General features: G+C 41.4%; 1 protein-coding gene across 1 annotated transcript in view; it reads right to left on the minus strand.

Annotated features, from left to right (window-relative positions):
* The window catches only part of STN1 (STN1 subunit of CST complex), a 69,683-nt gene extending 55,622 nt beyond the window's left edge, over positions 1 to 14,061 (minus strand). Inside the window, exons 1-2 of the mRNA XM_044662555.1 lie at positions 13,929 to 14,061; positions 11,136 to 11,231 (exon numbers count right to left, since the gene is read on the minus strand). Coding sequence (XP_044518490.1) covers positions 11,136 to 11,231; positions 13,929 to 14,061 — 229 coding nt within the window. The remainder of the gene's footprint in view (positions 1 to 11,135; positions 11,232 to 13,928) is intronic.
* Positions 14,062 to 15,883: the final 1,822 nt, after the last annotated feature.

The following is a 15,883-nucleotide window of genomic DNA, read 5'->3' on the forward strand; positions in this document are numbered from 1 at the left end:
AATACTGTTGGAATGCAGAGAACCTGAAAGGCTGGAAGAGGAACCTGAGGCAGGTTATGAAGAGGCCTGAATGCCTCTTTGACGTGATGGGGAGCCCCTGAAGTTTATGAAGCAGGAGGGTGACAGGGCCAGTTTGTACCTTGGAAAGATCAATTGCAGCTGAATGAAGAGGAGGCTGGAGAGACAGGGGGTGGGGAGCCCAACCAGCAGGCCACTGCCATTGGCCAGGGTGGCGCTGAGGGCCTGCCTAGGGAGGTGCCAGTGTTGGAGGAGAGAAGGGGGCATATGGAAGAGAAGTAAAAAAGACAGAACCAACATGATTCACAACTGCTTGAATTTGGGGAGGGTTGAAAGAAAAAGACTAGAAGGTGAGGTCAAGCTTTTTGTGACTCTGGGAGGAGGATGGTGCCCTCCAGAGCAAAAGGAAAGTGAGAAAGTGGGCAGGAGGGGAAGTTGGGAGTTCAGTTTTGGACCTGTTATCAGTGTGGTGGAACACTGGATAGGGTGCTGGAGCTGGAGTCAGAAAGACCTGGGTTCAAAACTGATCCCAGATATTTACCATCTGTGTGACCTTGGCAAGTCATATAAGTTCTGCCTGCCTCGGTTTCCCTGTCTGTAAATTTAGGATAATAATAGCTCCCACTTTCTAAAGTTTTGAAGATAAAAGACCATCTGTGTAAAGCGCTTTGCAAATCTATAAGTACAACATGAATACTATTACTATAGGCATCCATTTCAAGATGTCTAACAGGCAGCTGGGGACATGAGAATGGAGGTTAAGAGAGATGACGGCTGAATTAGGAGATGTAGGAATCATCAGTATTGTGAGTCACTGGTTTGAGTCATGTCTGACTCTTTGTGACCCCACTTAGGGTTTTCTTGGCAAAAATACTGGAAAGGTTTACCATTTCCTTTTTCAACTCATTTTTCAATGAGGAAACTGAGGCAAACGGGGTTAAATGACTTGCCCAGGGCACATAGCTAGTAAGAGTCTGGGGCCAGTCTTAAACTCAGGAAGAGGTGTTTTTCTGACTCTAGGCCTGGCACTCTTATCACCTGTACCACCTAACTGCACTATCATTAGCAGAGAGATCATTGGAGAGCCCTGGGGGGCTCCCATGGTCATCAGGCACACTTGGAGGAAGACCTAGCAAAGCAGACAGAGGAGGAGTGCTCAGAGAGGAAGGAGCGCAGGAGGGAGCAGTCATGAAAACCTAGAGAGGAAGGAATATCAAGGACAGCGAGGACCAGAGGCTGGAGGGGGATCGAGGAGGATGAGGACCAAGAGAGTTATTCGGTTTAGTGATTCAGAGATCCCTGGCACCTCTGGAAAGAGCAGTTTTAATTGAATAATGAGGTCAGTGGCCAGACTGCAGAGAATTAGGTGGGCAAGAGGAAGGGAAGCAGAGCCACTCTCATAGACACGTTAGAGACACGGCTCTTTAGGGGTTTTCTTTCGCATCTCTATCACTACCCACAACTGTCCCATTCTCCCCCAACAGATGTACCACTTGGAACAAATCAGTAAATTCAAGAAAAACAAATCAACACATGGGCGACGGCTAAAAATGTATGTTTTACTCTGTGTGGCCACATTGTCTTTAGAACTATCTCACACGCCAACTGTAGGGGTTGGCTTTAACATGTTGGGCTGGTTATTTTGCTTTAGGACAAAAGAAATCAGGGTGAGTTCAAATTAATGTCAAAACAAAGAAAAATGGAGACCTCTCTTTTCTTTCCCTTTTATTCATGACTTTTACATGAACTCATCTATGGAAGGACACTGAGTCATTCTGATCCTGTGACCCAGGAAACAGCAGATTGGGATGGCAGGAGCCAATCTAGAGGAAGCCAATCCATACTGGGTGGAACAACTGATTTTTTTTTTTAAATTTATCTTCCATCTTATGATCAAAACTGGTTCCAAAGCAGAAGAGTGGTAAGGGATAGGCAGCAGATGTTAAATGGCTTACCCAAGGTGACATAGCTAGGAAATACTTGAGTCCAAATTTGAACCCAGGACCTTCATCTCTAAATTTGGCTATCAACCCACTGAACCAACTAGCTGCCCCTGACAAATGATGTTTTAAAATTTTCTACAAAGTGACTACAAAGAACAAAGATAATGATTGATAAACCAATTTAATAATAAAAAGCCTGTAACCAATGTTTGATAGAAGGGAGAGAGAGAGTCTGTATGGTGAATCTCTCTTCTAGTTCTCCCCTGGGGCCGAATATACACTGGGAGACTTCAAGAGGGTGTCACCCTGAAACTTGGTGACCTGGATGGTCGTGCCACCCCACAGGAGTTCCCACGAGGCTTCCTTATAAGATGATGTATGTGGTACCCCAATCTGATTCTGAATGAGGATGGGGTTCACACAAGCCTCCCCTGAGGTCAGTCAACTTCACAGCAGGTGGTCTGGCTTCAAGATGGAGGCAGCCAGACCAAGCTGTGGTTCCCCTCTCCCTTGTTGTCTCTCAGGCATGCTGGAACGCTATCTGACTGATGAATGGCTTTTATTATTCACAGTTCAGGGATTGGGGAAAGGGGTGAAGGGTAGAGGGATTTTTGGGGTGCCCTCTTCTCTATTTCTTTCGGGTCCATCACTTAGGTGGGAAACTCAATGGTTCCCACTTCTAAGCTTCTTCCCTCACCCCTTCTCCTTCTGTTTCTGTTTCTAATTTTCTGTTTCTATCCTTTTTCTTTAATTGTAAGTTTTGACTGAAAGAGGGTATCTCAGCAAGGTTGGGTAATGGGAGAAGGAGACTAAGAGATTGCTCTCAAAATGGAGTCCAAAAACTTAGCTGACTCTATGGTTGAAGTCTTGATGGGTGAGATGCGAAGGAATGGCTTTGATCAGGGAATCAGGGTTTCAGTTTCCAAACAAAAGATCCTCAGGAAGCCCTCAGGACTGGATCTAAGCTGGGATGTCTACCTCCTCCCTCTCTCAGTCCTCCACCAGAAGCCCTCTTCTCCTTCCTCCCCCAGAGAATCTCCCAGAATCCTTTCTGGTCTCAACTGTCACCAACTGTCAGCAACTCCTTCTCTGGCTCCATTTGTACCATCCCCCTTGCACAAATCCCATCCTTAAAGTATAAACAGGCCATAAAAGAATTTAAGAGAGCATTGAGACTTTCTGATCCCACATTTTCAGACACTGAAATTCTTCTTTCTGAATTATTTACACCAGCAGAGAAAGCACACTTTATTGAGGAGACCCTTAGAAACACAAGCTTAACATCTTGGCCACAGTATTATGAAGATCTAGAATTAAACAGTCATCAAAACCTACTATACCTAAGAAGAGCTAGGGAAGATCTTGTAGAAGCTATGAAATCCTTTGCTAAGCATCCTGATTCCTGGGGAAAATTTGAAAAATTAAGGCAGGAGATAAATGAACATTCCTCAACATATTTAGATAGGCTTGTCAAAGCTGGGAAAACAATTTTGGGGTTCCAAGACTTAAATGAACTGAACTTGCAGCACATAAGGAGGTAGTTTATTAAGGGCAGTTCCCTACCAATTAGGACATACTTTAATTTGCATTGTTCAGGATGGGAATCATTAAATTTGGAAGACCTATGCAAAACTGTTGCATATGTTCACTTGGGAAATCAGAAAGCCAAAGAATCCGAAGAATCCATTAGAGAAAAAGATGATATCATAAAAGATTTAAAAGAGCAATTAAAAGAAGCTAAATCTACCATCAAACAAAAAGAAATAGAGGAAATCAAAAAACCTGGCAGCCTTACACGCACATAAAGCCAGACTTCAGTACCAACAACCCAAACAAACTAGCAATAACTTTAATAATAATATAAGGTGTTTTCTTTGTGGGAAATTAGGGCATATAGTGAAAATTTGTCACTTCAAAACCCAACTTAAGAGCAACAACAACAAAAGAAGCAATTACAATAATACATGCACAAATTCTAGATACAACACTCACGAAAGAAAACAAATGTTGTGATCACAATTGTGTATCATCTAGTCAGCGTGCTCCCGACCTGCAGACTATGCAAAAATACATAGCAGAGGGCGAAAAACCACGTTATTCCCAAGTACTAAAAGGAAAACATGATACCTTATGATGCCAGGAATCAGCCCAGTAACATAAGGGAAAGCCCAAGTGGTGTGGCAATGGGAAAAGATATAAAAACCATGATATAAGAGACTTGGGTGTGGAAATACACTATGGAGATGGAAAAGCAAAGATTAAATCTAGGGATCAAATAGAAGAAGAGAATCAAACAATCAGGGATGTAATAGAAATCAAAAACAAAATTTATGGGATAAAAGACAATGATTCAAAGAGAAAGGAGAAAAATACAAATGCATTTACACCAGACTTTAAACCAAACATAATGACTATAACACTAACAAATAATAAGGAAATTGCAACATGCAAAGTACCAGCAACAACAGATTTAAACTTAAAATCCTCAACACTTAATGACAAGAAAGTTCCAGATATACAAGATCATAGCATAAAGATAGAACATGCACAAAAAGATCAACTAATGACAAATCCAAATGCAACAGTTCAAGAGATATGCTTAAATGGGTGTTCTGAGCAGTTTCACATGCAGACAGGCAATGATATGAAAGAAAGTGCAAAGCAGCTTACAGTAAAGAACATTGGGAAGGAAAAAGCATTATCCTTAAGCACTGACACAAGAGAGTTGGCACATGAAAAGGGTAACAGAGAAAAGGATTGCATTGGCATACTAGGACATTCAAACTTAAACCCAACAGTAAAATACTTTGAGCCAAAAAAATCTCTGAGAAAAACCTTGATTCGAACTTACAAGCTTGTGTTACTTCAGGAATGCCTACACCTGGAGAGAATTCTAAATGCATAAGAGATGACCAAATAGAGGAATCCACTCACACAGAACAATGAATCAATCCATAAAATAGTACAGCCAAGCCAGGGTAACAATCAAGATAACAACATGTTAATGCCATACAGAAACAACAATGTAGGGGAATCAAATGCATTGCAAGATCAAAATGCATTGCAACCTGAGGGTCCAAAGCCAGAACAAATAGTAGCCACTTTACAACAGGAAGGGGCCATGGGATATACAGAGATAGAGATTCCAGTGATTCAAATGAATCAAAAAACAGAAACAGCTGAACCCATGAGCCAAGTCAACCGAGAAACAGAAAACGACAAACTACACATGACTAGTATGCTACCAGAAAATGACTTAGCAGATATGGACATGGAAGCAGTTTTAGCATTAGATGTAATTAATACGAAGCCATCACAACCATACCCTGTTTACACAGACTCTGATGACATGATGAAGAGGAAATGAAAAGACCATATCAAGAAGCAAATGTACAGTAATCAGGGTACCACACATAGGCATTGAGGAAAGACGTGAGTGGCTATGTTTCATACATGTATTAGATGACTAATCATCAAAAGTACAGAACACCTAAAGGAAAACCTAAATACAGAAGGATTACAAACATAATGAGGAGTAGTCTGTAGCAATGAAAACAGTATATGAAAGGAAATCAAAACAATATTGGGGGGGGGGCAGCTGGGTAGCTCAGTGGATTGAGAGTCAGGCCTAGAGACGGGAGGTCCTAGGTTCAAATCCGGCCTCAGAAACTTCCCAGCTGTGTGACCCTAGGCAAGTCACTTAACCCCCATTGCCCACCCTTACCACTCTTCCACATAGGAGCAATACACAAAAGTTAAGGGTTAAAAAAAAAACAATATTGGATTGCTAGTTCCACCAATAGAGAACATTACCTCTCCAAAAGGAAAGCATATATAAGTCGATATTGATCCACAAAACCTAGCTAAATCATTGCAAAACATCTGAAAATGTATATAACATACATACACACAAACAATTGACATCACTGACAAAACATAACAATCCACACTGTTCCTGGATGCAAACTAGAGAGCCTGTCCGACAACATGTACGACAACTGACAACATGTGACAGAAAAACAGAGAAGGGGAAAAGAATCGAGAGAAGAAAAGGAAATTGGGAAAATCACCAAGAAGAAAGATGCAAGAAAAGAGTACTTGAAAAGACATTGTGAAAAAAACTTTTGAACTTTGCAAAAATGGACAACTGCACAAAGAAGAGGACAGAAGGAAATGGTTTACATAAGACTATGGTGCAGTAATAGCACAAAAACACAAATAAACCTCACACTTTAGGGAAAATTCAACCACAGTACATAGCATCAAAATACAAGAGAAATCTACAGACAACTTGAAGAAAATTGACAACTTTGAAAACGAGTATTTTGCATGCACAGTACATAAAGAGAACACAAAACACAACACAAAAATGATATCTAGTCGAGACCTCGTGTAAATAAGTGAGTGTCTGAAGATTGTGTAAATATAAAATGTGTATATGTCTATAATGTAAATAGTTGCAAGTTCCATAAGATTTTAACCACATAAGAAGATCAAACAATTTTATTATCTGATTAACATTAATATGCAGGACTAATGCTTGTACAAATGTATAATAGTGTATATTGTGTAAAATTTATATATACCTGTAACAGAGGTTGGAAAAGCAGAGTAGAATTGTAAATAATAGTCCCTAACCATGTAGATACTGTAGCATACTAATAATTTAGCAGATATTTTGGACATTAGACATAGGGAAAGTGCAGAAAGGACTAGGGAAGTTAAAAAATTTTTAGTGAGCTAGTGCAGGGAAAGCATAAGAATAAAATCTGTAAGTGTTATAGGATAGATAACTAAGAATACTAATATACTAAAATAGATTCTCAATATAAAAACTAACATTGCATTTAAAACATAGGTAGTTTAAACAAAATTTGATAACAGCTAAGAATAATAAGATAGTTGTATTGCATTACTTGATAGACTTATACAATAAAAGTAGAAACAAGTTAAAATTCTGTTAAAATCAGATGGGTTAAATAATAACTTAGAAGAGTTTAAGGATAAGAAAATTGTTACACTGTAAATTTAGACATTGTGTTCAATTGAAAACTTTTCTTGTTACAAAATTGTTTTACACCCTATAAATATTGTTATATAAATTGCAACCCTCATCCCCCTACCAAAACCTATCTTAGAATAGGAATAGAAAATTAGTATAGTGATAAGATAAGATAAGGATTTATTATTTTGGAGGGAGGAGGAACATAAGATAGGAATAGGAAATAGTTATGCATGAATTAAGTGAGACTTTTGGAAAAAGTCCCACCACACAAAATCGGGATACTGTAAGGATGGGATTTGTGCAAGGGGGATGGTACGAATGGAGCCAGAGAAGGAGTTGCTGACATGACAGTTGGTGACAGTTGGGACCAGAGGGGATTCTGGGAGATTCTCTGGGGGAGGAAGGAGAAGAGGGCTTCTGGTGGAGGACTGAGAGAGGGAGGAGGTAGACATCCCAGCTTGGATCCAGTCCTGAGGGCTTCCTGAGGATCTTTTGTTTGGAAACTGAAACCCTGATTCCCTGATCAAAGCCATTCCTTCGCATCTCACCCATCAAGACTTCAACCATAGAGTCAGCTAAGTTTTTGGACTCCATTTTGGGAGCAATCTCTTAGTCTCCTTCTCCCATTACCCAACCTTGCTGAGATACCCTCTTTCAGTCAAAACTTACAATTAAAGAAAAAGGATAGAAACAGAAAACTAGAAACAGAAACAGAAGGAGAAGGGGTGAGGGAAGAAGCTTAGAAGTGGGAACCATTGAGTTTCCCACCTAAGTGATGGACCCGAAAGAAATAGAGAAGAGGGCACCCCAAAAATCCCTCTACCCTTCACCCCTTTCCCCAATCCCTGAATTGTGAATAATAAAAGCCATTCATCAGTCAGATAGCGTTCCAGCGTGCCTGAGAGACAACAAGGGAGAGGGGAACCACAGCTTGGTCTGGCTGCCTCCATCTTGAAGCCAGACCACCTGCTGTGAAGTTGACTGACCTCAGGGGAGGCTTGTGTGAACCCCATCCTCATTCAGAATCAGATTGGGGTACCACATACATCATCTTATAAGGAAGCCTCGTGGGAACTCCTGTGGGGTGGCACGACCATCCAGGTCACCAAGTTTCAGGGTGATACCCTCTTGAAGTCTCCCAGTGTATATTCAGCCCTAGGGGAGAACTGGAAGAGAGACTCACCATACAGACTCTCTCTCTCCCTTCTATCAAACATTGGTTATAGGCTCTTTATTGTTACACCAAGGAAGAAGCTGAGCGAGAACTGCAATCAGCAAAAAGAAACACCTCTTCATTGGTTAATGGGTTATTTTGGACCCTCCAATAATCTAAGATAGATGCCATCAATCCCAGCATTATTAAGTACCTGGACAAATGTTTTGCTTCCTTTGTTAGAGTGGGAGCTCCTTGAGGGCAAGGGCCATGTTTTTCTGGCTTTCTTTGTTTCCCCAGTTCTTAGCCAAGTGCCTACCTAGTACAAGCTTAGTCATTGTTTGTTGACTAACTTCTGTACTTTATAATACATCTGGAATTCTCTCAAGTTTTCACCTGGAGACAAGTTAATTTCTTGAAGCAAGAAGACATCTGACTCCAGTAGAAAATACTGTTTTAGGCTGTTTTCACTGTAGTATTCATGTCCATTCAGGAGCAAGACAAAGGCCAACAGCCTTTTAGAATCTCCCCCTAGATCCTTTGTTCCAGCCTCCCCAGGCCACTGTGTGGCCAAATGGATTAGAAGAGGATGGATTCCAGCATGCTAAGTAAGGCAGCACTCTCCCAGCTGATGCAATAGCCATTCCTCTCCAGGCTGGCCCTGGCCACCCTTTTGTTTTCAGCTGTGAGACAAGTCAAACAGTATGAGCAGGAAACAGCCCAAGTATAGCTCCAGAGTGAGTCAGGCTGACCAAAGCTGAGGAAAGCACAGGGAGGGGCAGCCTGGCAGGTATTCTCAAAGCTAAAATAAGGCCTCAGGACCGCAGAGACATAAAGAGCTTTGACTCAAATCAGCAGGAGAGATTAGGTCAGGGAGTTATTTTCATTCTGAATTATTCCACTATTCCCAACACAGACCTCAAAGTTTTTTGTTTTTTTTTGGTTTTTGTTTTTGTTTTTTTCCTTTTGGGAAACTCACAATCTGGGAAAGTTTATTCAAGTATGGTCAAATACTCCAAATCTGCCTTAGGTCTTGATTTATTTAATGGGACAGATGATATCCTTGTTTAGATCTATGTAATGATTCTTTTAAAGATCACTGATGCTCTTCCAGCTGACTGCCCACAGACAAGAAGAGTTACAGTATAATATAGAAAGAGCACAAGTCAAAAGCCCTGGGTTCAAATTCTGAGTCTGCAATGGCTTGTTATAGGACCTCAAACAAGTTCATTGGCTTCTCTGAGCTTCAGTTTCATCATCTAAAACTGGATATACTATTTCTACCACAGACCTCACAGGGTAGTTATGAGGACTGAGAGAGAATGTCTACACTTTTCTATAAAAGTCAGGATCAATTAGCAAGGCTAAGGTCAGAACTGGCACCTTGCTCTTAGTCAGCTTGACTTAAAAAGAAAACTACAAAACAAATGCTACTGACCTTTCCTTTGGAGTGACTAACAGGGAAAAAAAATCAGATTACTTCAAAGAGAAAAATCACTTCAATACAAATCACAAATGTTAGAAAACAGCCACTACAGAAACAGGGAGATTCTCCCGTTTTCTCTAGGAGCTCCTGGGGAGAGAGGGCTGGGGCGGGTACCAAGGAATTAGCACATTCTTCTCTCGTTTTACTACAGAACACCTAACTCAGGGCTGGGCACAAAGTAGGTCTTTAATAAATGCCTGTCCGAATGAGCAAGCCGGCAAAAATGGAGGGGGTCTTGCATGCCTTTTTCCTAGAGGTATACAACTGTATAACATTAAAAAGAGAACTCTGGCCAAGAAAAGCCTCAGTAGAGAATACTTGACAAGACAATCTATTCTAGAGTACAAATAAAGACAATGAGAAGAGGCAAAGGACATGGGAAAAATTCTGAACACTCATACCCTATAAGTACAAACCAATCGACAGCTAGTAAATCTAATCCATGTCAAAGATACTTGTGGTAATATTTTATCTTTTTTATTTACTGCCACTAAACGATAATACAAACTTATGACCTGGCTCCTTCTATCAGTTCCCAGACAAAGCAAAATATGAACAGTATACCACACACAGACACACGGCAGAAGATTAAAAAATTAGGTCACTTGTCCAGCCTTCTGGAAGCATTAAATCAAAAGTCAAGTTTCCCACAGAAAACTCCTTACTCCTTCAATATACCAATTGCAGTGGGCTCCTCCACCTCTGTGATAAGCATGTTCTAGCCACTACCATGTTTTGGTGGGTTGCCTCATTCATCATCATCACAACTGTAATAACTTATTTATATGGTACATATAACCCTGAGTAAATAATTTAAATTAAACCCAATTGTCTAGCCCAGGGATGGGTAAAATTTTTAAAGAGGGGGCCAAAGGAAAGGAAATGCTCATCTGTCAGTCTGTTTCTAAGGCAACTCTTTCGAAGTTTCATTGTATTCGTCAGATTAGGAATAATGTTGTGCAGCCGGATAGAACATTTCAGGGGGCCATATGTGGCCCACGGGCCATAGTTTCCCCATCACTGGCCTGGCCCATTACAGTCTTCTGCCTTGGAACCAATATTCAGTACTGAATGTAAGACAGAAGGTAAGTATTTTTTTAAATAATAATAAAATACACTGGCTCTCCTTCCCTGCCTTCTTAAGGAGACCATACTGAACATAAATTAACCTTTTCATGATTCCTCAGGGTCTTTCATTATGATTAATTATCATAAATGCTTTAATATCTTCGTGGCTACGAATATATGCAGGACTACCTACCCTGCCACTAAATAGCTCGTGTTCTCTAACTTCTTTTCAAAGTCTATGCATGTCTTTTCTTAATTATCACTACTCATTGCTGATATTCATGTTTATTTTAATTTGGTGCCTTACTTTCCCCAGTTTGAAGGGAATAACTCCCGAGAGGTCTCTCTCACAGAGTCCAGCCCACATCCATTCCCCATTTGGAGATAATGTACAGAGTAATATCTGGCCAAGTGGAGGTACAACTGTCACAAAAAGACAGTAGGGAAGAGAACTGATCTTACCTCCATAGCTGTAAAATGACTCTCTCTCTTTCACTCCAACTACTGTCCCCAAAATATCCACTTGTTTTATTGGGTGTCCATTGTAAAAAAATACACCTGCAAAAGAAGTAACCAGAATGGCAGAGTTTCATCTTTCATATATCATGCATGAAATAAGTTATATTGGGAATGTACTATCGATGACATTTTTCTCCTATGGTATCACATAGTTAAGTATTCAAAATCCAGCTTTAAAGGGATTCGAGGATCATAGATTCAGAGTTGGAAGGAAACTCAGAAATCATCTGGTCCCATACCCTCATTTTAGAGAAGAGATCCTGAGGCCCAGAGAGGTGAATTCATTTGTCTAAGATCACTCAGGTAAAAAATGGCAGAAATGAGATCTTAACCCAGGTTTTCTGAGTTCAAATGCAATACTTTTCCCACTGCCCCATTCCTGCCACTTGGAAAGTCAGACTAAGAAAAAAAAAATCAAGTGATTCAAACAAGGACTTTTCCATAAGTATGTGACACTAGAAATTAATTTAAGGTGGTTGAGGCTAATACCAAAAGAGAAATATGAGGTTTACTTTATTGATTTTTATTGATTTAAAGAAATAAAAATGTACAACTTTAATGTATGAATCCTAAAAATATCAATAAACTATTCTAACACATAGACAAACAGTATTTGGGGAAGTATAAAAAATGGCCTAACAACAAAAAGTAACCAAGGGAAGTCCTGGGTCGATCTGTATCTGCCAGTGTTTCTTCTGAATATTAGTCACTATTTCTTGGAATACTTCCTCTCTTACAAAAAAAAAAAAAATGAATTGTGTCATCTTAGCCAGCCCTCTGGAGCCAAAAGAGGACTGCTTCACTCCAGGCGTCTGGAGTAGTTGTCACATTCCCTGGGCCTCAACAGGGATCCTGAGTGGAAAAACTTCATGGTACATGGTCTTGATTATCTTTTTTTAAAGGAAATGTTATTTCTGGTTAGTTGAATACCAAAGAGCACCTTTTATAAGAGATCAGAATGTGTTACTGATCTTAAGCAATGTTTATAATACTAAGATTTCTGTCATCTCCCCTCCCCCCCAGCCTCATCTACAATGGGGCTCTTTCCATATGGGTGGCATTTGGTATGATTTAGCTTCTTCCTAAGGAGATGAGCTATGAAGAATCCTAGACTGTTCTGGAAAACAGATGCCTGTGGGAGAGGCTGGCTGTCTTCCAACAGGAAACAAGCAAAAAAATATACCATTTCCAACAATAATTAGGTACAGTATAGTGAAAATTACAGAGTAAGAGGCTATCTAAATGTTACGGGTATATAGACCTAAGCCATAAAAAAGCATGTAGTAGGCACCTATGTGCCAAGCAATATGTTAGACACTACTAGGGATAAAAATATAGCAGCTAACATCTATATAGTGCTTACTAAGTGCCTGGCACTGGGCTAAGCACTTTACAGTTGATCTCATTTGTTCCTCACAACCAGGGAGGTAGGTGCTATTATTATCCCTATTTTAAAGATGAGGAATTGGGGGCAAACCAAGGTTAAATGACTTGCTCAAGGTCACAGAGTTATTAGATATCTGAGGCTGGATTTGAACGCAGGTGGAATTTTATCAACCTCACGACCCAGCTTACTCTCAAGGATCCTTACATTCTGTTGAATGCCTAAAGTTAATCTAGTAGACAGAGTGTAGGAGTTAGAGTCAGAAGACTTGGATTCAAGTCTAGCCTCAGAAGTGTGATCATGGATGGGCAAATCACTTAACTTTTCTGAAACTCAGTTCTATCTATAAAATGGGAATGGCAACTTCTATAGTACTTATCTGATGGCTTAAATTAAATATGTTATGTGACAGGGGCAGCTGGGTGGCTCAGTGGATTGAGAGCCCAGTCCTGAGATAGGAAGTTTTCTAACATTAAAGCACTATTATAAATGGTATTTATTTATAGCATTATTACTGTCTCAACAAAATGACAAAACCCCACCCTAGGATAAACTGCCTATGAAACCACCAGAGACTTAAGTAGGCTTCCAGCTTGGGTCCCACATTTTAAAATAAGTATAGCAAAACATAAAGCCTGGGAAATAAATATTTTTAGTGAGACTCTGACATGGCAGAAATCTTCCACTGGAAGGAAAATAATTCTTACACCCATGCTCACTGATCAATCTTGTCCCTAAACACCTATTTATTTGCTGTTAGGCAGACATGAAGTAGTATGGAGATGAACATTGACTCAGAAGCACAAGAGCTGGGTCTCTTACTGGTTTAACCAATGACTAATTATGCAGGTTGGGACAAACCTAGTTGCATCCCTCAGGGGCCATTACTTCATCTCTGAAACATAGACAATATCTAATCACCAGCTAATTGTGCTGTAGAAATGTGAGTTATCCCATCTTTGATAACGTCTATGGAAATCTCCAGGTTAAAGGAAGAGGGCAAACCCTAAGAGAAAGCAATGGAAGCCAAATGGAAATTTAGACAACTAAAAATCTGATCAGACTACAAAGTAAGTACAGGCAAGGTTCCCTTCTTAAAAACAATCCTCTTGGTTTTTTTACAGATCTCTAAATAAACAAAAATATGCTTAATTTGCTCCTAAATTGAGTAAAAAGTGCTAGTCATCTTCACAGGCACCCAGGAACCATTGCAACATTTTCAAAATATCTCTATGCTTTGCCAAGTACCCAAGTAAGCACTTAGCAAACTTCATGTTGACAATAAGACTTGCAATCACCCTTGCAGTCAGGTAAAGGGCTGGTTGTGCCAACTGTCCTCGAAAACGACATACCTGGAGCTTGCTGGGACTCTTTGATGTTCAGGATATCCTTCACATACAATTTTGCAAAGGCTAAAAACACAGGATCCAAGCCCCACAAAAGGGATGGGGTCTCCTCTTCACATTCTCTGGACTCCTGCTGCATTTGGAAACTGGATTATCAATCCCAATTAACCCTGAATAGTCCAGGATCGCCGATAATAACGCAACCTGGATGCATAAAACAAAAACAAGAACCTAAGGGATGGAAGTGGAGTTGGGAATTCGGTTTAAGTTAGAGGACCACAGTTACAGAGGTGGAACAGACCTCAGAGGGGAAGTCCAACCCTCAATTTGCAGATGAGAAGCCCGAGGCTCAGAGATTTTAAGTGACCTCACAGGATCACAGATCTACAGCCGGAAGCAGCCATGCTCAGAGGCCATCTTGCCAGCCCCCTCATTTTACACCAAGGGCTCACAGTCCGTAAGTAGCTGAGTCAGCCTGTGAACCCAGAGCCCCAGAATCTTCATTTGACTTCTCCTTGTTGAACCTATTGCATCTTAAAATATGATCATTTCTAAATTACTGATTCCAACATAATTTAACAGATTGGCCTTATCCCCATCAAGTCTTGTACCCTTGAGGCTTGCTCATCCAAATCTTATGCTTCGGAGGCTTTTTTAAAGGGCTACCCTCCGACCAAAAACCTGCTAGGTCCACCTCCCCACCGTCGGTTTCAGAATTAGGAACTTGCCGGGCCCACTTGGGCTGAAATTAACAACTAGGAAATGGCCTAGCACCTACTTTGGAGCGATTAGATGGAGGCCGCGCCTTGGGCACACAAACCACTTTGGCTTGGGTGGAAAGACCCGAGTACCAGGAGGGGACGCCTGACACTAGCACGTGATCTCAAAGTCTTCCACCTCCCCCCTCGCCCCCTGGAGCTGGGTGGGGCCGGCCTCCCGCGATCTCTCTTTACTACCCCACCCCCTCCAAGAAAAGGGGAAATGAATAAGGAGCCCTAGCCCTCTAGTCCCGCCTTCCGGCGCACGCACGCTTTAGACCTCTGACGCGCCGCTGGAAAACTGGGAGGCTGAAGTTCCCGGCCGACCGCGCCTCCTCCGCCTTTCTTCGCCCGCGGTGATGCACTCCCGGGCCCCAGCTCTCCAGCAGCCATTGGCTGTTCCGGCTCGCGGATCAGGCCTCGAAGCCCGGCCCACTTGGCTCGCTCCTTCTCCGCTCCTTCCCCGCCCCTCCCCCAGCGTACTCTGGGAATGCTGCTGAATGCGCGCGCTCTGGTCCGCCCTGGCGCCTCTCACTAGCCTCTTCCCGTCCCCTAATCCTAGTCCGAATCGAAGCTGGAAGCAACTGCTTTAGTACCCCGCCGGCACCCCAAAACCACGACTGAACAAAAAACTTCAGTGGACCAGCGAAGCAACCCTATTGTTAGGGCCGTGGCCTGGTCGTGCCCCCCAAACAACTTTACTTATCATTATGCCTTTCTCCTGGGGCTGGGTCAAGGAGCTCGTTTTCCTCTTCCCTACCCCTTTCCTTGGCTAGAAGGGGAAATTTTTCTTTACCTAAGGGGGCCTTTGAAAAGGTGCTGTTTTATTTTTGTTTTTGACCGTCTGGGGAAGGTTTACGTCTTTAATCCCGGAAGACCCCCTAAGCAGAGGATAGGGAAGGATCGGCCTAGGAACCGGGAAGAACTCTACATGCCCCTCGTTTGTGACCCTGGGCAAGTCACTGAAGACAATTTGCGTTTTTTGGAATTGATAAGCCTGTTTTCAAAAGCAGTGTGAGCCTAGAGAATGTGAATAGGAGACTCTCATCCCTTTAAAAATTTTTTTTATCCCATCCTTTTTGTGGAATTTGGATCCTGTTTTTAACTTCGCAAAATTGTACTTAAAAGGATATACTATACTGAACATTAGAGTTCCAGCAATGTGTATTGGTAGAAGGTTATCTCTAACAAAGAAATCAGAGA

The sequence above is a fragment of the Gracilinanus agilis genome, chromosome 2 (genome assembly GCF_016433145.1).
Source record: "Gracilinanus agilis isolate LMUSP501 chromosome 2, AgileGrace, whole genome shotgun sequence".
NCBI classification, from domain to species: domain Eukaryota; kingdom Metazoa; phylum Chordata; class Mammalia; order Didelphimorphia; family Didelphidae; genus Gracilinanus; species Gracilinanus agilis.